General features: G+C 34.3%; 1 protein-coding gene across 3 annotated transcripts in view; it reads left to right on the forward strand.

Annotated features, from left to right (window-relative positions):
* The window catches only part of LOC126965944 (long-chain-fatty-acid--CoA ligase 5), a 100360-nt gene that overhangs the window by 64593 nt on the left and 9385 nt on the right, over nt 1-26382 (forward strand). For 2 of the 3 annotated variants that reach the window (XM_050809759.1, XM_050809758.1), the window contains exons 4-12: nt 14355-14478; nt 15423-15566; nt 17068-17193; nt 17905-18104; nt 18771-18971; nt 21104-21321; nt 22375-22525; nt 24480-24590; nt 25298-25465. In XM_050809759.1, the coding sequence (XP_050665716.1) occupies nt 14355-14478; nt 15423-15566; nt 17068-17193; nt 17905-18104; nt 18771-18971; nt 21104-21321; nt 22375-22525; nt 24480-24590; nt 25298-25465 (1443 nt within the window). Of the gene's footprint in view, nt 1-895; nt 1142-14354; nt 14479-15422; nt 15567-17067; nt 17194-17904; nt 18105-18770; nt 18972-21103; nt 21322-22374; nt 22526-24479; nt 24591-25297; nt 25466-26382 lie in introns of those variants that run through there. The other variant, XM_050809760.1, reaches the window with a different exon arrangement.

Below are 26382 nucleotides of genomic sequence, written 5' to 3' on the forward strand. Positions count from 1 at the left end.
TTATAAGTTTTATTGTTAACTGTAACGACTGTCTTCCACCTCATTCTGTAATCGTTCCCCCGTCTTCCAAGTCCTTTCTTCTCAAGCTTCCTCAGGTCCTAATATCTTGCGATATTTGACCAAATATAATATTATATAGGTACAGCCTAAGATTAAGGATTGGTCTCCGCTGCGCTCCAGCTAGAAACCGCACTACCTAAGTAAAAATAGCATTTTTAAAAAAATACAAAATACTTACTGATGATACGTGATCCCAATGTCTTTCCTATTTCTTGTAGTATTATTTTTACAAAGATTTACTACGCAACCTGGCATTTTGGTTTCAATTATTAGCAAACTTTAACAGAACATGTGGCACGTCAACGTCATACATTGTTCGAGACTGGCTCGTGTACGCCCACTTGGGCGTAGTATTAGTTGCCGCACTTTGCTACTACGCCTGCGCTATCTAGTTGGAGTGCAACTGACCAATCCTTAATCTAAGGGTACAGCAAAACTATCTTATAAAAACTCAAGATTCAAGGCGGGAATCGTCTTTACTTGTGTAGTTAAAACTATCGTTAAAATATTTTTCTTTAATAATCATATCATATCAGTAAGGGAACGCATGCATCAAAATACTATTAACTAGTGAAATTACATTATCTTCAAATACATTCCTCTGGACTTGACTTAGCCCACAAATCAAGTAATACAATCTGTTTATCTTTTTATTTTAATGGAATTGATCGTGATAATGGACATGATCTGACCACAAATATTCTCAGTTTCAAAAGCCGTATAGCCACGCATCAAAGTTCAAGATGTCCCCGACTTGACGCTTCTCTTGGCAGTGCGCATCTTCGAGCGATATTTTTAACTCATTGTACCAATAGTTACCCTGCCCGCAACTCTGCCAGTTCCAACAGCACTCTAGCGAAAGTGACACTGGAAAATCCCTATTAAATTATCACCACACATTTATAGGCTCAGATTATCGTGGTCAGAATATACCGCGCCTTTGTGACGGTTACGCAATGTTCGTTGTTTGAATATTTGTGAATAGTTTGTGATTTGAGTGAAAATGAGTTGTGCGTGCTGTAGTGGAGTTGAACCTATTCGTCCACCGATAAATCTGGGTGATCAATCGGAGAGTATCAAAGTGAGTTAATATAAGTGTGGTTAATAATTCAAATTTAAGCATTATTTCGATATTTTGCAATAAGATGTTAATGTTAACCGAAATCTTAGAAACATGAAGTATTTATGATCAATTTCTTCGATTATTCATGATAATTGTTCATTTACTGCCTCATAGTATGCGTTTGTTGGCAATGCGTTCTGAATAATTTATCAATGATACCCCAATGACGAGTTGAAAATAGTTCGAACTTTCTAGATTCTTTTTATTGATCTAAATGATGATTCGTGACTTTTTTATGTGTAAAATTAACTGTTAACGTAAGTTTATTTGAATGAACTGTTAGTGGGGCAATATGCAACTAACAAGGGGGCAAATTTATCAGCAGCTGATATCTATTTTTTATTGATTTTAATCAATATAATATATAACCACCGATTATTAATACTTTAAATGGTACCTATTTAATCAAGGTTAAGGTTTTTAAACATAAGCTGAATAGTGAACAGTTCAAATCAAGCATTGAAACAGTTAATGAATATTAGACACGAATGCATTATTTAAAATTTATATGTTTGTTTCCAAACTCATTATTAATGTGCTCTTTAATAGTGTACTCGAGGTATGCGAGCATGAACATTTGTTTAGACACCGTGATTTATATGGGCGCGTCACAGTTCCTTCAGCTGAACATTACTTATATAGAAACCTACATAAGTTCAAGTAATATTTATATATTATATACTAGCTGACTCGACAGACGTTGTTCTTTATATAAAATACTATTTTTTTATGAATTTGTAAATAATATTTCATAACATCAAGAATTATTTCGAAAAAAATGCTCCCTGTTGTTATAATGAAATTGTTTCACAGCGGAATTGTCTAACCGTGCGTCACTAAATTCTCTCATAGAAAATATGTCCATACAAAACAAATATTGAAAATAAGAATAATTATGGGTCCCAAATCGAAATAAAAACTAACCTTTCTCTCAAGTTGGACCAAACTGCACTCCATGAAATAATCCCCATTAAAATCTGTTTTTAGTTAAGGAGTCCATCCCGGACAAACATTCACATAATGTGATACATTAATAACTAATTAGTAATTAAAAATTTGTAGTTCATATTAAGGCTTAACCAATATGAATCCTGCCTGTGTAATCTGGATTAATGAGACGTAAAGGTATTTTATTGTTACTAATGTTTAACGATACCGTCGAAACGGTAAACACATTAATTTTACGGTCAGTAAAATGACTTTGGGATAACCATTAAGAAATATACAAAAGCTGCTCTTCTGTTCATACCAGTTAACGAGCGAAATGGATTTATACAAATTAAATTTATTCTGTTGGTCACGTGGGTAACGGTAAAATAAATATATATTGCCTCTCTAAGCTTTCTGAAATAGAGCTGTCACCTTCGAATCTCAGATTCTATTCTAATCTTCTGTGGTGCTGATTTTTGAAGTGTAAACTTCTCGGCGTTGAGCACTTTTCTTGGGAAGGGTATAAAATACTAAACTCGCGGCAGGACACGTGGACTGATCGAGAAGTCGTAAGACGAAAGTTCTAAGAAAGAAAGAAGAGAATAGTTCGGCTATTTCAACTTAAGGATCATACGGTCATTGGAGCAGTGGCAAAGTCAATCATCGTGATGGCGAAGCCGAAACACTGCGAAGCCGAGTGATCGAATCTCAGCCGTGAAATATTTATACAGTTTAACATGGATGAAAGTCTGAGTGATAAACTGATTAATGTAAAAGAAATGGTAATAGTTTTGAAGTGTTTTTTTTTTTTATGTAATATAAATTGTCATTTTTGTGTTATCCTACACAACAACACGCAATAAATGAAAACTGAATAAACATATGCGAAATTATTCCCAAACCATTCCAAAATATTCAAAAATGCACAACGTTAATGTTCAAGTAAACACTTCTGCTTTTGTTGATTCGAATATGAATGAAATCAGACTAACTGAAAGAAATAAAGATATGATTTGATCTTTATTACACAATTTTATCTTTGGTCTAGGTAATGGTGAAAGTCTCGAGTAGTCTTGTGGAACTGTTGTGTTGGTTTAACAGTTAACACAATGTAACGCAAAGGGATTCTTGTGACATTTATCATATCACGACTTCAACCTTTAATAGATATTAAACTCGCTATTATTTTATATATAATAATTTTATGTATTCATCAAATTCAAATGTGTGTTTGTGTGTTGGGTAACAGTAAACCCAGTGTAATGCAAAGGGATTCTTGTGACATTAATTATTACATAGATATGAAACTCGCTATTATGCGCCTAATAACGCAGTATGAATAATTTAATTTAAGAAATTTTATCAATGTGATTGATTCGAAGTTACTATTGTAGTCATTAGTCGTGAATAACATGCTGGGAAGGTGTTAAAGACATACGGTGTTATTACAAAAAGATAATTTAAACATGTCTTAGACACTTGTTGTGTAAGACAGTGACTTAACTGTAACAACATCAGTGACCCAATAATAACGTCTAAAATGGAGTTTATCTATTTCTATTACAAATCAGTTTTAAGCTTGTGTTTAACTAAAACGACGTTAAGCACACCATAAACTGAAGTGTACAGGAACAATTAAAGGAACGGAACGCAATTTTTATCAACTGTCATCTATCTGTCATCATATAATCTAAATCTTCCATATGAATATGACTATCCGTTAGGCACACCTGAGACAAGCTTCGACTCGTGTTTAAAATATAAGCAATGTCTAAATATTGTTGAACACTAAACAACAGAAAAACACAGATTTTCAGGTGGGCGGGGGGCTCAATAGGTTAAACCGTTGACTCTCACAAGCAACGGAGGCCCTTTGGTCTTCGCCCGCCACGTGTCAATGTGTTTTCGATTTTCGAATTCATATATTGTGCGATTATTCACCGGTATGCTCGTTTGTCCTACTCTTTAAAAAAGTACAAAAAAGAAAAAATAAATTAACTTTTAGCATGATATCAACGTGACATGGATTAAATGTAGATTTTTGAGTTAGAATTATATTGCTCTCATATTAAAAGTTTTATTATTGCTTCCATTTTGAATTCTGGAAGTATTTAGTTTTAATGACGACAGCTAAGTTTGTTGCATAATAATTGTGTAGTGAAAAATATTTGTGTTTGAAATTATAGATGAAAATAACGTGCTTGTCGCAGTAATAAAAAAAATTGCGTAAGCGATTTTAAATGTTTTGGCAGACGACATGAACTGTCACGGGATGTGGTCTGATGTTGATATTATGTGGTGCGTACTATAATACTATGAATTAAGATTGTCGCGTTACACCAAATGTGTTTCGGGATAATTTTAGACATCTTTGCGACGATTTAAAAATGTTATAAGTAAAAATATACGTCTTTGTTGATGACGTCATGTGGGCTTTTTTATGAAAATAAGGGACGAGACGAGCAGGACGTTTAGCTGATGGTAATTGATACGCTCTGCCGATAACAATGCAGTACCGCTCAGGATTATTGAAAAACACCAAAAATTCTGAGCGGCACTACAACTGCACTCGTCACCTTGAGACAAGATGTTAAGTCTCATTTGCCCAGTTATTTCCCTAGCTACGGCGCCCTTTAACACAGTAATGCTTACAGATTACTGCTTCATGATAGAAACAGGCGCCGTTACCCATAATCTAGCCGGCATCGTGTGCAAAGGAACCTCCCATTGCTAAAGATGGCCTAGTTATGTTATATCATATCAGTTATCATAAAGTCCGAAACTTTAATTATTGTTGCTTCAAATATTACTTCTTAAGTACCGAATTACTTTCACTGTTCGTCAATCTCATGACTGTAATAAATTATTTAATTTTTATATGCCACCTTGAATTCTGTTTGATTAGTTAGAGATATGTTGAATACAGGAAATATTTTTTACGTTTTGGTATTGATACTTAGTCTAATTATTGATAATTTCAACTTATTTCTAGAAAGACATTTTCAAAATCAATTCAGATCAACCAACGGATATAACAACTGATTGTATTGTTATTGTCAATCCCCGACCTGATGAACAAATAACAATACATTGACAATCAAGGCGAGTTGTGCATTGTTGAGACAGCTATTGATTTTGTACGAAGTCATCGAGATATTCAAGTATTGAAATATTTGGTTGTTTGCTCTTTTCTGATACTGAATACAAGTATGTATTATAAGTTGAATTGATTCTACCTTCGCACGACACGCCACAAGTTAGGATATCATCCCCACCATCTGGATGTGTGGCGGTCCTCCACAGTGCGGTTTTCAAGGAGCTTTCTTCCTCGTACTACAAAGCTGGAATGAGCTTCCTTGTGCGGTGTTTCCGGGACGATACGACATGGGTACCTTCAAAAAAAGCGTGTACACCTTCCTTAAAGGCCGGCAACGCTCTTGTGATTCCTCTGGAGTTGCAGGAGAATGTGGGCGGCGGTGATCACTTAACAACAGGTGACCCGTAAGCTCGTTTGTCCTGCTATTCCATAAAAAAAAACTCATGATTATAATTTATACTAGATTAGAGTTTTGGAGTTGATACGAGAATTAAGATTTGTTTATGGAATAAAGTCTCAAATAGTTGTGTCACTTTAGGTTGGTTTTTAGTTCATTGATTTAGACAAAATTAAGCGTCATGTCTGCATATAATAATAAAGTTTGCGTAATTTTTTAAGTGTCTTTTCACGCCCCGTTGTCGGGAAACCAGTGCTATACTTTAGCATGTATATATATATAATTATTTATGTAAGCTTTCATATGTAACCGATGTTATCAGCCGGTAACCGGAATGTATGAAAAATCACTGATGTTGAGCGACATTTTGTAAAAAAGAGATACATCTCTTGTAAAATAGCCTTAGTCGAACTGCAGTATCAACATACGTTACTGTATATCTGAGCAATAGCTTCGCCAACCCTTGAATATCCATTCCAGGACTTATGTGTGAAAATAATTAAGGTTTTTATAACACAAATAAAATAATAGCGATAATATTCACAAAAACTGATTCAATCGGAACATTGAAAGAGCCAATAAACTGGATTAATTTAATTTTTTATGTTTTTTGTTTTTTACCTAGTTCTATAGCCTTAATAATGGCCTTGTGTCAACATGTCAACGCCAAAATGTTTGTATTGCAAAATCCGTAGACAGCAGAGTGTTTTGTGAATCTTCTAGCTGTTGTGAGAGAGACCCCCAATTTGATATTTTTGACTGACACTTGAAAGATAAAGCTTTTGAAATGAAATATTTAAAAATCTATAACTGTACCACAGAGTACTTTTAGTTATACTGCATGTACAAATACTGACGAAAAGGATGTTTATTTATTAAAAAAAATATAATTGATAAAAAACACCAATAAACGTTATTTTTACGATAAATTCTTCGAATCGATACAAAAATAATCATAAAAATGAGAGGTTTATACATAATTATATAAGTGATATTGACTTTTTTTTTTTTTTGTGAAAACACAGGTGCTTAAAATTATTTTAATCATCAAATTAAGGTAGATTGGAAGGCCTTAATCTAAAAATCTTTAAATTACAATGTTTAAAAATAAAAATAGAGAAATCCACTTACGGACAAGTCATTTAAGGCCGTTCACTATTGGGAATAGTATATTTACTATCTACAGATAGAGATAAATTACTACCTTCTACTGTCAGTAATTAGCTGTCAGTAATCTGTAGCTGTCCCAATATACCCGATAAGTCATTCTTATCGCCTTATATCCCGATATCTTGTCCCGACAAGTGAATTGCAATTTCCATACAAACTTCTATCGTTGGTAAGCTATACGTCCTCCCATTGACAGACAGCGTGTACGGATAAGGTGAGTTACCGTCGATAAGTTTGTTGGGACAGAAAAGTCAACGATAGTTACGATTTTTATTTCAAGTAAGAGATGAATATTGGTAACGGCCGTTAGTAGCTGTCAAATGAATGATTAGAACTCGAAACGATTAGCGAAGATCAAAGAATTTTGACTTACAACTAATTACTATTTATTATTGAGTACTCATAAAACAAAACATCCATTTGTTGAAATTATATCATTAAAGGTATTACCCTCATAGAATTCACAAGTCTGTAACGTTAGTTATGCGGAAACGAGCGTCAGCCAAAATCCCTACAATGTCATGTATTTATGAGATCTTAGTTCAATTTCCAGATGTTGTTTCGCTCCTCTCCAAATACAAGTATATAGTATGATGAAAAGTTTATAAATATATTATATTAGTTCAAGAGCGTCTATTTAGAAAATTAATAAAACTACTGCTGGTTCGTACTAAATAGAGCACTTTATTGCTAATAAACAGTAAGTGAGTAGCCGCAAATTATGAAAAGTATATTATGTTAGTAAAGTGACTTAACTAAACAGTTTGTTATTTATATTAAAGTGATAACCCTCACTTCTGGAATTAATTACGCAAATTAAATTTGTAAGAAAAATTTATCAACGATGCGGATTACATAGTTTATTTAAAAAAAAACATATTGTTAACATTTGAAAGAGCGACATCTCAAGTCAATTTCCTAATTTGCAAATATTGGGGTTTGAGCACCTGCTCAAACCCCTAAATTTATATATTATATTATCTTATATCTTTAAACGAGCAATTCTTGTATATATATAATCTGAATCTCGGAAACGGCTCCAACGATTTTCATAAAATGAAGTATGCAGGGGATTTCGGGGGTGATAAATCGATCTAGCTAGGTTTCAATTTAAAAAAAAATGGTGTTATCCATGTTTGAATGAGAAACAGCTACAATAACATTAGAATACAAAGGTAAATTTCGCCACTATATACAAGACTATTATAGCTCAGATGGGACATTGGGTGATCCGGAAAGCAGAAGACCCCGGTTCGAATCCAGATGTCCTATTAGTTTTTTTTTTGTTCAAGTTTTGTACATTCTTAAAAATCCAGGCAAGGCTCGGTCGTCCGGATATTTATATTATATAAGCAAACACCTGTATGCTCTGCAAAAGGGAGTATATCAGCTTGGTTATAGACAGGCACTCAAAGAAAAATTTAAAGAAATAAATATTATTTATTTATTTATTATATACAGACACTTTATCACATAATATTACATTAAATTTGGTCCCTACACTAGGCATAGCCTGTCCTGTAGGCAACCAATTTACATTCTTAGGTTAACAATATGAAAGATACAATACGAAAGGTCAAAAAGTGCACTCTGTATATGTGTGTGTGTGTGTGTCTGGGTGTGTGTGTGTGTATGTGTGTGTGTGTGGGTGGGTGACTATGACTGTTCATTGTCAGTACATCTATGAAAATGTAATATACGTTCACAAAAATCGTCACCTTATTGGTCTTAATGGTGATTTTCATTTTTATAACACTGGAAATAAGGGATTGCTTGTAATTAATTCTAGTAGGCTTTACATATATATTATGTAAATGTATACATTTTTATAATAAATTCCCAGCCACTGTTCTGGCATTATCTATAAGTAAATTTAAAAATTTGTTAAAAAATGGCTCTATCGTAAATCCTACTACTCCACAGCTGAATATCTAAGTGATCGGACAGCCTGGGACGATTTTATGATTATTTAATAGGAATAATAATAACAGTAAAATATTGTATATTTTATTAAAAAGAGCGCAATAAATGAATTTCTTAAGCCGCTTCTATTCTCTCAGAGCACCATTTGTTTCCGAATCAGGTGACCGTCTTGCCCATGTCGTTACTTTTTAACCAACAAATAAACTGTATTAGTGACACAGTTTCATAATTGAACCATTGCGCTGTTCAAAGTACAAAACCAGCTCAATATTTATTTTGCTAACAAATAAAATTTATGCATTACCTACTGCTCTTTTTCTATGGAAAAGGCGGACAAAGGAGTTAAGTGATAACAGGACCAAAGGAATAACAGGAGCGTTGCCGGCCTTTAAATAGCTTTCTTAATAGCTATACGAAAGCAAATATTTATATTTCAACTAGCTGACCCGACAGTCTTTGTTCTGTAAATAATAAATAACTATTTTTTTTTTATGAATTTGTCAATAATTTTTTATAACATCAAGAATTATTTAGTCCATCCTTCTGTTATAATGAAATTGTTTCATAGCATATCTGTCAATCTGTGCGGTAATAAATTCTCTCATAGAAAATATGTACATACCAAACAAATATTGGAGATAAAAATAATTATGTATCCCAAATCGAAATAAAAACTATCGTATCTGACTCCCCTGACTGTAATCCCCATTAGAAGTCCGTACATTAGTTTAGGAGTTCACTGGAAACGAACATTAGGACACTGGATTTATATTATATATTCAAAAGAAGAATATTTGTAAATTTTGCCTCAATACTGCACCTTTAAATTTAATGGATAAATTCAAATTATTCAGAATACGTTTTAAAATCCGAGATGTGACAATTCTCGCGAAGTATTTTATAAGAATTCACGCGGTGTTTCCAATATAATTAGATTGTAATGAGTACAAGAATAGCAGCCATCATGTGTGTTATGTCACCAAGTTCGTTATAAATAAATTTGTGCGTGTGTGCGTGAGACGGCAGTCACACAACTGTTAGGCCATTATTTTTAAAATGAGTGTCATAGTGTCATCTTAAAGGCTCCCTTACTACAGTATTTTATAGATATAGGGTCAACTAGCTACGTGCTAAATTATTTCATATTTTAAATAAAATATTCACAATATTTTTTATACCTCCTGAAACGGTGTCTGTTAATAATAATAATAATTAATATTCACCCACTTTTACACAAATTATGTTGCCCCAAACTAGGCATAGCCTGTACTATGGGTACGAGACAACGATATATTTAATACGATATACATACTTAAACTAAATACATATAAACATCCATGACTCGGAAACAAACATGCATATTCATCATATATACACCTACCGGGATTCGAACCCCCAACTTCTAGCTCAGTAGGCAGGCTCACTAACCAAATGATTTAAGTTTTCATAAGTGTTAATTCCGCCTATATTTGTTTTTAAAACGATTCGACACGTGTTTCGCCTCTACACGAGGCATCCTCAGGACGTGTTGTCTCGTCAAAATCTGGTACGACAAATATTGGCGGAATTCACACTAAAGAAAATTTAAATCGTTTGTATAGTTATGGATTTCCGCAAATTTACGCCTAATTCAATAAATTGTCATAAATGATGCCTACCTGAACATTATGAGCAACCACATTTCATTGAAGAAGAATTATGTTTGATATTGATTTAAGAAGTTGAACGCTAGTTTCATGACGAACGTGTTAAAATGAAAATGTGAATCATATCATATTAAAATAACTCTTAAGACAGGTGACTGACAGAAATAGAAGAATCGAAAGAGGAATGTGAATTGTCGGTTGTATGTGAAAACAACTATACAAACACATATTTTATAGTACGTGGATTACTTTTTACTACCTTTGCTGTTAACATTCGAATAGTAGAAGGGATGTTTCTTACTGCGGATTTGAATTATTACTATTTAAGTTGGACTAAGACAACTGGTGATAATTTTAATATGTTTGGAAGTAAAATACGAAATATATAATATAAAAATATCTGAGAGTAAAATGTAAAAGAGACAAATAAAATTTGAACAAAGCATACAATATTTTATGACGATATGTCACTCGAAAGGTTAGCTCAGTTGGCAGAGCACTGTCACGGAACGCCAGTCACTTTATTTTTAAAGTAAAAATAACATTAATTAATTAAATTTTTAAAGTAAAATTAACAGTAAAAATAGATGTATTATAAACCACAAAAATATGAAATACCCAATACTATAATTTAGATACTTTTGCAGTTTAACGGGATGTGAAAAGTTGAAGAATATGATTTGAAATTACAAAAAAAAAATAAAATTCTTAAAAGTACACATGGAATATCTCTTATTATCAAGGTTATGTTTATTTCCATCACAAGACAGGCTCAATGAGGAATTTATAATGCTATAACCTATAAGTTTCAGTTAATAACCCCACAACTTTATAACCACAAAATATGTCATTAGGTTAAAAGTTTATTTGCATAATTTTTAGCAGATGATGTTATTGAAACTAATTTACACTGTGACTGGGTCGAGTTAAGCCTTGCTTACACTACACACAGACAATTGTTTTGATTCTGGCCAGAGGTCGCATGTTAAGCAGATCTAAATTTTAAAGGCTTTGACAAGTTTCGATCGTATAATGTCTAATAGCTTTCTGTAAATAGTGCAACATCGCTATTTTTGCACTTGGTTGTCGTAGACAGTGGGGCAAGTGTAAAATTAGGGTTACCATTTATTAAAATTTGCCTGGATTCTGGGTAACATTTCACGAAACTAAATGACTTTCATCCCTACGTCAGGAATTAAAGAAACGCTCGATTTGTCTGTGTTACAAATTGCGTACATAGTCTTGAAAGGGATAGGGATACTAAACGTATATTAGAAGATCATCAGTATCTGACTTTTTAAGGTTTCCTAAAACTTTACCGTGTTGTTTTTATACTTCTATTAGTAGATGAGAAAAATAAGTTGTACAATTCCGTCTTGACGTGTTTGATAGTGATCCAATCTTCTAATATTTAGGTCAAATACAGTATTTTTCTTCATTCTCTATGATGGTAAGTATTTCCATATTGAGGGATGTATTACTGTACAAAAGCGTATATCAATGTATTATATGTATATGCGTACGTTAATTTTCAATAAGTTATTGTTAAGAGAGGATGTACTTGGTTCACGTTCTCTTAATCTCAGCTAGTTCGATAAGTTAATTATTTGAATTACTTATGCGGGAAAAGTAGTATTTTGGCGCTCGCTGTTGCGGTTGAAAAAGAGCCGTTTGCCCATTTTAAAATTACGTGCGTGCATTGAGAGCGAAATTTTACTTGTCGCACGCAAATTATACTTGGCACACGCAAATATCGAAATATCAAAACTGAATTTAGGCTGGCAAATCTTCAATCAAAAAAACAAATCTTTAAGAAAATATATGGTTTCGGAAATAATACATATACCGTCGCATTTGTAATACTATACAATTACCAGTGGGAGGCTCCTTTGCACAGGATGCCGACTAGATTTATGGGTACCGCAGCGGCGCCTATTTCTGCCGTGAAGCAGTAATGTGTAAGCATTACTGTGTTTCGGTCTGAAGGGCGCCGTAGCTAGTGAAATTACTGGGCAAATGAGCCTTAACATCTTGTCCCAAGGTGACGAGCGCAATTGTAGTGCCGCTCAGAATTTTTGGGTTTTTTGAGAATCCTGAGCGGCACTGCATTGTAATGGGCATGGCGTATCAATTACCATCAGCTGAACGTCCGGCTCGTCTCGTCCCTTATTATCATTATAAAAAAAATTTGTAACTCGTGCTACGTTGTCAATTATCTCTCAAGCGAATAACCGCGCTCGCTTCGCCCGTGCGTTTAACTTCGCTTTCGTACAACCGACAACTTGTCGCACTTGTTGATCAATATACCATTTTATTGTTGTACCGATTCTTTACAAATGATGAAAATAAAGGGAATTATATAGATTATGTAATGAGTGAATTTTATTATTCTGTGTATACATACAGCTAAAAGTAGTAAAAGTTACAATTTAAAATGATATTAACTGCCCATATTTTCATTTACTAATCATAAATACTGGAATGTAATCGCCAGTCAAGTTAAGGTGACTTGTATCGTGTGAACGCAGCCTATCATTGTTGTTATGCTGTAGAGCTGTATAGTTAATAACTGCAATCGTTAGTCTGTGGCAGATGCGTGTTCACGTGTTGGCTATCTGGTTACCATGTTAAAGGATTACGAGTGATTTTTAACCTTTTGTGAGGCTTCGGTGCAATGAACTTTTGTTTCTATGCGGTTGTTTCTCTGCAACTGTGTCTCTTATACTGCTCTTGCTTGTATTTCATATAATACTAGCTGACCCGACAGACGTTGTTCTGTATATAATAAATAGAATAATGTTTTTATATGAATTTGTCAATAATATATCATAACATCAAAAATTACTTCGTAAAATATGCACCCTGCTGTCGTAATGAAATTGTTTCACAGCAGAACTGTCAAACCGTGCGTCAATAAATTCTCTCATAGAAATTATGTATGGATACATCAAAGGAAAAACAAATTTGTTGTTTTTATTTAATGTAGCCGCATTTTCCTATTTATTCACCTCTTAAACCTTCTCTGGACTTCCACAAATAATTCAAGACGAAAATTAGCCAAATCGGTCCAGCCGTTCTCGAATTTTAGCGAGACTAACGAACAGCAATTTATTTTTATATATATAAGATATTATATTTAATATAAATTTTAGATATATGCACAATACTTTATGTAATTTGACATAATTACTTGATGATTACTATTATTATGACGACCCCTATAGCCCAGTTGTTAGTGACCCTGCCTACTGAGCTAGAGGTCCCGGGTTCGAATCCCCGTAGGCGCAATCATTTATATGCTGAATATTGATGTTTGTTTTCGAGTCATGGATCTTTATTTGTATTTATGTATGTTTGAGTAAATATATTGTATTAAATATATCGTCTTGCACCGATAGTACAGGCTTGCCTTGTTTGGGGCAAGATAATTTGTGTAAGAGTGTGTGAATTATTAACCGTTTGTTTCAGATCGATTATGTATCATTAAATAATATAATTTAATAATAAAATAATTTAGAAATAAATTTAAGAAAACGTGATATGAAATATTTATGAATGAAGCAACTCAATCAGAAATTGTAATAAACTTCTTAAATTCCGTTCACAGCTGATGCTATCGAGATAAAATATTATGAAACTTCAAGATATTCAGAGATATGAGATGTATATGAGATCGTCGATCGATTTGAGGAAATCTTTTGAAGTCGGTTAATAGTGAAGTAATATTGTTTAGCACACATTTGCTTGTATGTTGTAATAAAATTTTTCAATTACAAGCTGGCGCCCGGTGCATTTCACCTTAATAAGTCTACTATTGAAATATATATTTTTTTAAATAATGTTTCTTGCAAAATACAACTACTACTAGGTTTATAAGGGTGCAAAGTTTCATAAGGTTCATTTCAACTGGGCTAAATGTTCTCGAGCGTTAGGTGGACATACATACACACATCCATTCTCTTTTATATATATATATATATATATTGATAACGAATCGAATTGTTACAGGGTCCCGAGCTCATTCGTGTATCGAAATTCTATAAGGACGCAAAAAATGGAAGATACCTCCGCTACCTGTACGACGATACGCGAACCTTATACGACACCTTCCGCCGAGGGGTTAAGGAATCAAGTGAGTATTTGACATAATGCCTTTTTTCACTAACCACTTCTACCCGATTTCACCCTTGATACTAAATGTACACTCAGTTTTAAGTAATAGTTTACGTAAACACGAGATTAAAGTTGACATTTGAACAAGTTTAAATCTGAGTTTAATTAAACTCAGTTTGTAATGTCATTGATGAAATCGACGCGATGTAAGTACAAGTATAGTACTTATAAATAATATAAGTATACATTAATGTATGTCTATGTTAAACCACGTACAAAGTCATATTAATTAATTTATATGTTTAATCTCTATTACTAAACTAACTAGCTACGTGATACATATATAAGTGTACGCAACTATGGCGTTGAAAAGATTCAGTTTACATAATATTTGTGAATGTGCACAATTATTTTTTATTTGATGCTGTGGACTGCGGTTGATCACCTCGATCATACGCAGACGATCTTATTTTGATCGTTTTTAGGTTTTGGAAACCGAGACACACGTGTCTCCAAAAACTTGGCTTTTACCCTGGCCTCAAGTAAATCATAATAAAATACAGGAAAAGATATTTGAAAATAATGACGTCATAGTAAGGGCGTATAATATAAGTACTAACGGCATTCTGCTTTAATATTGATTTATTATAATTTCAAAATAGAAATTTCATCTGAACTGATACTGAGTCACACAAAAATATTAGAGATGTTTTGAGTGATTTTGAGTAATGGTTTAAAGAATGACAATAATATACTGCTTATATGAAATAAATTCGTTGACATTAATTAGATTATACAAAGAATGAGATAATTAATGAAAGTGTAAAAATAAGGTAATAATTATACACTAAGATTATTTCTGTTGTGGTAATTGGATTCAAAATTTTTTTCGGGTTGGGTCAAAGTTGCAGCGGGTCATGGGCGATTTATATGGAATTCTAAAATTTAGTTTTTGTTCGGAAGATAATGGCAACTGCCTGGGATGGCGCGAGGGACCAAACAAGCCGTATGTCTGGCAGACGTACAATGAAACGCTGCTGCGAGCGAAAAACTTCGGGTCGGGCCTTATTTGCCAAGGTATCGCGCCGGGACAAAACACTTTTGTAGGTGAGTTGCGAATAAGGCTGTATTATAAATATTTCTCTACGTAGGTATAGAACCCGAATGGACCTTGAGTGATGAGATTGCAGGGTTATAAAACTATTGCATAGCACGATGTACGTTATTGGCTAATCTGTACGTATAATCCTAGTGCCTTACGCAAGTAGGACCGAGATCCTTCAAGCACCAACCAATATCTTTTTTTTATGGGAGAGGACGACAAAAGGAGCGTACGGATCACCTGATGTTAAGTGATCACCGCTGCCCACACTCTACTGCAACACCAGAGGGATCACAAGAGCGTTGCCGGCCTTTAAGAAAGGTGTACGTTTTTTTCGTCGTATTGTCCCGGAAACATCGCACAAGGAATCTCATTCCACAGCATGGTTTTACGGGAAGAAAGTTGCTTGAAAACCGCGCTGTGAAGAAACGCCACACATCCAGATAGTGGAGATGATATTCTGATATAGGAATCAAACAGCTTTTCGGAACACTCCCCCGTGATAGATTTGTTCCGTAGCCTAAAGCGATCGTTGTAAATTTAATCAATTTAATATAATACTCACGGGTGACTAATAACCACGCTAACAGCAAACCAAGTAAAACTTCGGCAGAAAATAAAAAAGTATGATAGTTATACGATAAGTGTTAATATTGTTAAAATTCTGTTATAATGCATTCACATGCGCTTGAATCCTTTGCAATGTATTTTAATTAAATGTGTGATCAGAATTAAGTATTATATTGTAGAGAATGTTATTTATAACCTTAAGTTTTAAAAATATGTGTGTCGTTTTTTTTAGTTAATATTATATTATGTTTGAATTCGATTAAGAAATAATAAATAAAACTATTTAAATACATATACTTGGTATAAAATGTACAGCTGGGAATAAACCAAGAATACCACCAGTGTCATGGCTTATGGTGCAGTCGTGGTGCGGGTCCTTCCTAAAATATGGCGAGGCAGTGATTGATGGTTATGCGTCACGGCCTTGACTGGGCGCTATACTTCACTTTGGTTTTGTTGAATTAATTTTTATACTAGTAAAATAATATATTCTAAGCTATTTTAATTGTAATTTTTAATTAAAGAGCGCAAAACAGTTTCTTAATACTTTTCTGATTTTTATCTTTTATTATTTACATTTCATTGTGACTCATCAGTTTTATGAAACTCAAATTGTGGGAGGCTCCTTTGCACAGGATGCCTGCTAGATTATGGGTACCACAACGGCGCCTATTTCTGCCGTGAAGCAGTAATATGTAACATTACTGTGTTAGTGTGTAGCTAGTGAAATTACTGGGTAAATGAGACATCTTATGTCTCAAGGTGACGAGCGCAATTGTAGTGCCGCTCAGAATTTTTGGGTTTTTCAAGAATCCTGAGCGGCACTGCATTGTAATGGGCAAGGGCTATCAGTTACCATCAGTTGAACGTCCTGCTCATCCCGTCCCTCATTTTCATGAAAACAAAAAAAATCAAATGTTAACAATATAATTCCAGGTATATACGCGCAAAATTGTCCAGAATGGATAATGACAGAGCAGGCCGCCTACTGCTATTCCATGGTGATAGTTCCCTTGTACGACACCCTCGGAGCCAACGCATGTGCCTTCATTGTAAATCAAAGTAAGTTTCGTGTATTTATAACTAAGCACTAGTATTCTTGAGATTTTACGAGTTCCGAATCCGACATTTAATATCAGTAGGTACGGTCTATTATTGAGTAAAAGTTTGTCCATTCGCCGAAATAATTGTATGATAGACATGATAAAAAGGCATAAAAGACATTTATTTTCTCAAAATTGATTACTTTAGAATTCTTTTTGTGTCATTTCTAATATACTAGATACTACTACCGCTTCGGAAACAAATGGCGCTCTGAGAGAGAAGGAGCGGCGCAAGAAACTCTCCCAGCATTCTTTTTTTTGCTCTCTTTTCAATAAAAATATTTCATTTCCGTCAGTCCGATCACTTAGATAGACTTTGACAGTAATTATACAGAGATAGTCCGAGGCAGTATTGGCAAGTTCTTTGTAAAATAATGATACACCATAGATTATTAATACTAACTCTAGATAGACTATGACAGCTGTGAAAACTTTGAGCAATGCACGCACATTAACATAAAGTATCATACAAATCGCGAATGTCAGACGTAGCCTGTCACGCACACTGAAGTATTAAACCTGGCCTGTTTTTTTCGATTGTCTAACAGCAAGATACTCTATCATAAAATAAGTATAAATTACCTAAGTGATACTCATGATATATAATTGTGTTGCGGTTTGAGGAGTGTGAAATAAGTTACTAATGAATATAATAATCGTGTTCTTGCAGCGGAAATGTCTGTAGTAATATGCGAGGACGACAAAAAAGCCAACCTTTTGTTAGACCAGTCGCCCAGGTGCCTCCGCAAACTGATCACAATCAGGCAAGTCTCACCGTCCACACATCAAAGGGCCAAAAGTCGCGGAGTGGAGATACTCAAGTTCAGCGATGTGGAAATCCAAGGGGCCCAGAAAGATCATCCGTGTGTTGTGAGTTAACTAAATTTGTTTATGCTTGTTTTGATCTGAATGGATACCTCTTTATAGATATTTATACCGTTGGAGTACGCTTAAGTAAATTCATTTTTGTTTAGTAGAATTTCGAGAGCCCAGACGCAATACCTCAAATTTGCCTCCAAAGATTGTTTTTGCAGATTTTTTATGTTCTTAATTGTAACGAACTTGAATTCCTAGACTGTTATGAAATAAACAAATAAAAATGTTTTTTTACAAGTCTTTGAACAGATCCTATTTTAAACAGAATTTGATGGTGTGTAAATAGCCAATAAATGGGAGTGGGAGGTTCCTTTGCACCGTGCCTATTTTTGCCGTGAAGCAGTAATGTGTAAAAATTATTGTGTTTTGGTCAGAAGGGCACCGTAGCTAGTGAAATTACTTGGCAAACGAGACTTGAAATCTTATGTCTCAAGGAGACAAGCGCAGTAGTAACGCCGCTCAGAATTTTTGGATTTTTTAAGAATACTGAGCGGTACTGTATTGTAATGGGCAGGGCGTATCAATTAACATCAGCTGAACATCCTGCTCGTCTTGTAAAAAAACATTAAAATACTTATATTTAAGGTCCAACGTTCAATGACATTTCCTTTTTTATTTGTTTTTCAATGAAAATTTATCAAAAACTTCAATCGCTTACAGCCGCCTCAGCCAGAGAACCTCTGCACTATCTGCTACACATCTGGAACAACAGGCACTCCAAAGGGCGTGATGCTGACCCATGAGAACGTGGTGGCATCTATGTGCAGCGTGATAATGCAGCTTGGAGAGCACCGACCAACGAAACATGACATCATGATCTCCTTCTTGCCTCTAGCGCATATGCTGGAGCGGTGTTGTGAGGTGAGTGTTACCAACAGCACAAAGTTGTTATAAATTTAATTTTTTACTTGCCTTTACTTTAAAAATGAGCTTAGAACCAACCTCTATTTTGAGTATTTCACGCAAACTAACACAAAGTGTCATACAAATCGCCAGTGTAAGACATAGCTTGTCACGCACACTAAACTAACAAACTAATATTCCTGGCCTGTTTTTATCGGTTGGTTAACAGCAAGAGACTCTATCTAGATGTATAAAACATTATCTAAGGAGAAAAGTTGTTTGCAAAAAGTGCTTATGTTTACTGCAAATGACCGTGATTCTGATTTGAATATTTATTTTTAGTACAGGAATGTTATTCACATTTATGTATTAAATACATAAATCAAGAATAAGAATTGGTATCGGTAATCAAAAATGAATGCGAAATAATTTATAGTGCACGTGATTAACGACATAATTGATTTATAATACATTATTCAAAAAACATTAACAGCTTTCAGAGATATATTAAGATTTCCAATGTTCTGACATTGATTGATGATCGCTATTTCCTGATATCTTACGCATAAATACCTCCCACTCACTAAATCTATGCTTCATATCTAACAGTAACCCATTCTATTCAGATAAATCTTCAATAATTCTCTAGTGAATTGAAAAATCAGCATTATGGTCATTGTTTTTTTTCTCATATTTGATATGTTTATGTAACAATATCCAAATTAAATCTACAATACTTTGAAATGGCAGAGTAATGATTAATTGATAAAATTTCGTAATCATTTGATGCCAATTCTCTTCAATCTCATAGAAGCTACATCATCCCTTCATAATCGCTATCTTAATATATATAAATTACCTGACACGTTGTTTGTCCGCGATGGACTCCTAAACTAATGAACGGATTTAAATGGGGATTACTTCATGGAGTGCAGTTTAGTCCAACTTGAGAGATAGGATAACTTTTATTTACATTTGAGACCCATAATTATTTTTAATTCCAATATTTGTTTTGTAAGGACATATTTTCTATGAGAGAATTTATTGACGCACGGTTTGACAGTTCTGCTGTGAAACACTTTCATTATAACAACAGGCCCAACAGGGAGCATATTTTACGAAATAATTCTTGATGCTATAAAATATTATTGAAAAATTCATAAAAGATCGGTATTTTTATTTATTGTTTATTATGTACAGAACAACGTCTGTCGGGTCAGCTAGTATATATATATAATGAAAATGGTCTTTGTTTGAGGCTCAATCACGCCTAAACCACTGATTGTATCGACATGAAACTACCACCATTCGATGCGAAATTTCCTTAAGTTTACAAAATCTAACATTTCTTCATTAATTTATTTCCTATTGATGTTCGCCCAGCGAAGCGGGCGGGAACGGCTTGCAATATTATAATTAATGTGAATGTATGTTTGTTTGATACGCTTTCACGCCTATACCTATGAACCAATTTTGATGAGGTTCAGTATATAGATAGACAAGAACTTGGAAAAGAACATTGGCTACCTTTTATTCCGAAAAAAGGCTTGGAGGGGTTGAAATAGGGGATGAAGGTTTGTATACAAGTTCAACATTACGGAAAATAAAATTACATACCATGAAACTTTGCTTTAGGTACAAGATAAGAAGCAAATAATCATCAATTTGGAGATGGATTATGAGATGAGAGTCCACGCGGACGAAGTCGCGGGTAAATGCTAGTACATAGCTTAGGTCTGTCTTCGTCAATATAATTTTATATTTTATCTCTAATTTATGCTCTGCTTAGTTTAAGAGGTTGTAATGATTAGGATATTTTGACGAGACTTTTTACCCGTCGGAGGCACCTTTGCACAGGATGCCGGCTAGATTGAAGCGGATGAAGCAGTAATGTATAATTATTACTGTTTCGATCTGAAGGGCGCCGTAGCTGGTGAAATTACTGGGCAAATAAAACTTAACATCTTATGTATCTTATAGGTGACGAGCGCAATTGCAGTGCCGCTTAGACTTTTTGGGTTTTTAAGAATCCTAAGCGACACTGCATTGCAATGGGCTAGGCGTGTCTCGTCTACTGTCATAAAAAAAACTTTCTTCAATTCACAATATTACGTGTTTTATTTATATTTTTCTTTTGTTTTATGTTCTAGAATGCTCTATATATGGTTGGAGGTGCAGTCGGTTTCTACAGCGGTGACATGAGAAGACTGGCCGATGATTTGAGCGCACTAAAACCAACAATGATGCCTGCTGTGCCCAGATTGTTGAACAGACTATACGACAAAGCGCAGAGTGAAATATCTAGTTCGAAAATCAAGAAGTTATTATTCAACATGGGTTTATCTGCTAAGGAATCTGAGTTGAAGAGGTGAGTTAATTTTGCTAGGATTTTTCAAATGTTGGGATGTGCATTGCAGAATTGTTACTGTCATTTCAATTATCTATATACTGCGCTTCAATGTAATCAAATATATATTTTGTTTGATAATGGAACTGATCTGACCATAGTCAAACGTAAAGTGGTGCGTAGGTGGTGAGTACGTAAGTGGCTTAATGGATGGATTTTTTACTAAGCTATTTTTTACTAACCTGATTCCTGCCGCCGAATTCCACCTTCGCACGACACGCCACAAGTTAAGATATCATCCCCACCATCTGGATGTGTGGTCCTCCACAGTGCGGTTTTCAAGGAGCTTTCTTCCACGCACTACAAAGCTGTGGAATGACCTTCCTTTTGCGGTGTTTCCGGGATGATACGATATGGGTACCTTCAAAAAAAGCGCGTACACCTTCCTTAAAGGCCGGCAACGCTCTTGTGATTCATCTGGTGTTGCAAGAGAATGTGGTCGGCGGAGATCACTTAACACCAAGTGACCCATACGCTCGGTTGTCCTCCTATTCAATAAAAAAAATTACACATATAAGTAGCGTACTTGAAATAAAATTATGCAGTTCACCAGCCATAACTTAGAACCATCTTCTAAATAATCTTGCAGTTTTCGAAGATCGAGCTGCTAGGTTTTATGAAAGTAGAAAATTTTAGTAATGTCTAGTAAACAATTTATTGATATATGATGTGAGATATTATTTATATTAATATGTGGAAAGGGATTATGATTTATGTTCGTATTTAACCTTTTTTCGTTAGAGACTTGCACATATTGTAGAAAGCGTCATTATCAGCGAGTAGCATGGACTGTATTTAATTTCAAATAATGAGAGACCCCTAATGAAATTGCAATAAAATAATCCAATTCGCCCATACAATATTGATGATAAGCAAGATAATGTTCCGTTATAAAAAAGATAATTTAGTTGAATTACGGTTAGAGATTAAAGATATACACGAATTGTTAAGAATCTCAATTCATCATCAAAGTCCGATGTAACAAGATGACTGATCTTTCTTTTGTTTTTCCAGGGGTATTGTAAGATCTGATTCCCTCTGGGATAAATTGGTGTTCCGCAAGGCTCGCGAAGGTATGGGCGGTCGTCTGCGCATTATTGTGGTCGGATCTGCACCGCTTGCCGGAAATGTGTTGACGTTTGCGAGATGCGCTCTTGGCTGTCTGGTTAGTATTATACTAAAATGAATTACTTTCTTTTCTTCTTTATGTGTTTAATCTAATATTATTTCATATTAAGGTTATCATACAGACTTACTTCTTTTCTTTTCAAATTTTATTTCTGTAATATATGCCAGAAGTTAGGGTTATCACTTTAAAACATAACAAATTGCAAGATTTGCTATTATATTAAAGCGATTGTTTAGATTTGCAAGAGCGACATCTCAAGTCAATTTCCTAATTTGCAAATATTGGGGTTGAGCAGGTAACTATAAAGTACATCCTGTAGATGAACCCACAACCCTGAGAGTTGAACAAAGCATCCAAAATTTATCGACGATACGTCACTCGAACGGTTGGCTCAGTTAGAAGAGCGCTCGCACGGAACGCGAGAGGTTTCAGCTTCGAGTCCCATATCATTCATAAATTTTGTGTGCAAATTTTATTTCTGTAATTAACCCCAAAAAAGAGACATTAAAAACATAACAGATGGTTAAGGTAATCTTAAATTATTTGAATAATTTGCAGGAAAGAGAAATAGTTACAAGGCTTGCAATTAAATTGTTTCTTTTTACGGAATATATTTACGTCCCAATTTAATTATCGCAGAGTGGAAATAATCAGAAATAAATCCGAAAAAGCTGAGGTCCAATAAAGATTACTTTTCGTGCTATATTTTATAGATTGTGCAGTATTTTAACAGTGTTAATAAATTTTTGGTACAAATAACGGTTCGAGGATGTACGACATTTTTTTGATATTTCGACATAGCAAGCCTCATTATCACGAGACGACTGCTTTTTTTTTATTGTTATTCAAATTCTATAAATTTGTAGATGCTGTGGTTTAATTGAATTTAGACGAATAAATTTTATTTGATTGATACAGGTAAACTGTTATCGTGACCATTCTATTTAGATTTACGAGTTTCGGATGTAATTCAAAATAAACCGCGGAATAAGTCAAAGAAAATAAATACTGATCAATCATTGGGTGGCACATTAATAGGCGGATATATATTTATTTTTGGAATGGACTCAAAACTGACGATCATCTGTGATAATATGAGTCTGAAGGTTACTGTGCCAAAACGTTTTCATTGATAATTTTGCTAATTTAAGTCACCTTTGATGTCTGAATGGTAAGAAGAAAATAACTACTTGAGAGTGAAATAACTTTGAATCTGAATTGAATAATCTCAGCTTTAAGAATTCTAGAACAATTTTTCTTTTGCGCTTACGTGGACGAGAGGTTGAGAGTCGAGTTACTTTAAAATTTAATTTGTGTAATATAAAATTTTTTAGAGTTGAAAGAGCGACATCTCAAGTCAATTTCCCAATATGCAAATATTGGGGTTGAGTAGGTTATCAACTGGAAAGTTGATCCTGTAGATAAAGCAACCTGAGAGTTGAACAAAGTCATATCAAGATTGATGAACTTTACGTCACTCGAAAGGTTGGCTCAAAAAAAGAGAAACAGGGAAAATAAAGAGAAGAGAAAAGAAAAAATATTGATCTAGGCTTATAAACTAAGGGGAAAACAATCGAGATTGTTTGCAAGAAAAAGTTACTGACTGCTATTTCTTCCTTAATAACCGAACGTGATGTTAGCACACGTTATCAAACTGTTTATCGGATTAAAGCATCAGATTACTACACTTGCTTCTTATCCTCCTAATCCTTACAAACCTCACGCGCTTCCTCTACATTAATTACTCTTTCCACACATGCTCGCCGGTTCCGGGTACTTCGGACCATTCCTTTCCTCAAATCGTCCTCAATTTCCTATTACTCTCATTTTTTGCCTGATCTTGTCCAAACTCGAAGCTGATCGTGTCTATCTTCCGTAGTAACTCTTTCGTGCTACATATATTAGTTGCTACTAGGATTCATTTTAACTATTTTTCTTGCTTCAACAGTCAGAATTTCATGTTAATTTGATGTATGTTTATGTGTTACAGATCGTAGAAGGCTACGGTCAGACGGAGTGTACTGCGCCGGTGACTCTCACAGTTCAGGGCGACCACGTCCCTGAACATGTCGGGCCTCCCGTCGCTTGCTGCAAAGTGAAGGTACTTATAAAATATCTATCCCTATAAAGGGATGATATCATTCATCATTGATGTTTGCTGCATTTTTACATAAACAGACAATTTAATTTACCTTCTACAATTTAAGCAAAACTAACATGAGTTTACTAAATTTATACAGTCGTTAAAAAATCCTGTACTATATCTTGAGGCGTATATTGGTATCAAGTAGTGAGAACAAATAAATTTTGAATTTCAGGAAATAAGCACATCTTAAAAAATATAATAAAAATTAAAGACGTAACCAATTATAAAAGTTTGGACACGTCTGCCTGCATCAATTTTAATATTTCCCCGCCAAACACACCCATTTCAATCATGTACTCTGCGAAGGGCGTGGGGGCGGCAGGCCAAGGTCAGGGCGATGACCTTAGTTTACTGGTAGAATAAATAAGTCAGGAGTTCTCAAGATTTTGTATTATTTTTGTTCTTCTTGTCATTGCATTTAATCTAAGGGGTATTGATTTGTTATTTTATTTTTAGTGTATAATTGAAATTTACCATTAAATGTTGAATGCTGCTACTAGACATATTAAACATTCCATTATTGTCAGTGTTACGTGCTCATGTGCATTCTATTCTCATAATGGCTTACGACTCAGATCAAAATTGCCCATGAGACAAATCAGGCAACTTAATTTATTCAATAATAACTTATGGCTTATTGTATAATTATAATCTGTTATCAGTTAGTGGACGTGCCCGAGATGGAGTATTACGCGGCGCAGGGCCAGGGTGAGATCTGTGTCCAGGGAGCTAATGTATTCAAGGGATACTTCAAGGAGCCAGATAAAACAAGACAAGTCATCGATCAGAACGGTTGGCATCATACTGGAGATATTGGAAAGTGGCTACCAGTAAGTATATACTTGTGATTTGAAATCTTATTAAGTTTCTTAAGGTTTAGTTATACTTCAGACCGCAGATTACCGCTGTCAATAATCGCTCTGTGATCTAAACAATTTAAACGATAACGATTTAAAAAATTAGATTTAATGGAAGCTCTCAAAGACTATCCAACATTCCTGGATACCATGTTTTTGTTGACATTCAGATTTCATATAAATTTTTTTTAAAGTGATGCGAATGGCTAGGGATCTCCTGTGCTAAATTTAATAGGGGAATACTGCAAGGGCTTATTCTAGGACCGTTCCTCATTCTAAATTATATAAATAATCTAGGAAGATAAACTTTAAGGCAGTTTTGATGAAATAATATAAGAAAGTTTTGACGACCCATATTCCCCGATTGCTAGTGACCCTGCTCACTACGTTAGGGTCTATGATATAAATGTGTTGTAATAATAATAATATAGATGTGTTGTAGTACTAGTACAGACATGTTGTATAGTTTGGGATAAGGCAATTTGTGAAGTGCAATCACAGTAAACAAATCATATTCAAGCGAATACAATGAAGTAATAAAATATACTCTATCCGACATTATTAAATAGATAAGTGCCAATAAAAATTTACTGCAACAATTTTCGCCTATTTCTGCCGTGAATGTTTACACATTACTGCGTTTCGGTCTGAAGGGCGCCGTAGCTAGTAAAATTACTGGGCAAATGAGACTTAATATCATAGTCTCAAGGTGACGAGCCCAATTGTAGTGCCACTGAGAACTTTTGGGTTTTTCAAGGATCCTGAGCGGCACTCCATTGTTATGGGCAGGGTGGAACCATCAGCTGAACGTCATACTTGTCTCGTCCCTTATTTCATTAAAAAAAAATGTAGATACAAGTGTTTTGAAGAGTAATAAGAGCCTGTATAAT

The sequence above is a fragment of the Leptidea sinapis genome, chromosome 9, assembly GCF_905404315.1.
Source record: "Leptidea sinapis chromosome 9, ilLepSina1.1, whole genome shotgun sequence".
NCBI lineage: Eukaryota > Metazoa > Arthropoda > Insecta > Lepidoptera > Pieridae > Leptidea > Leptidea sinapis.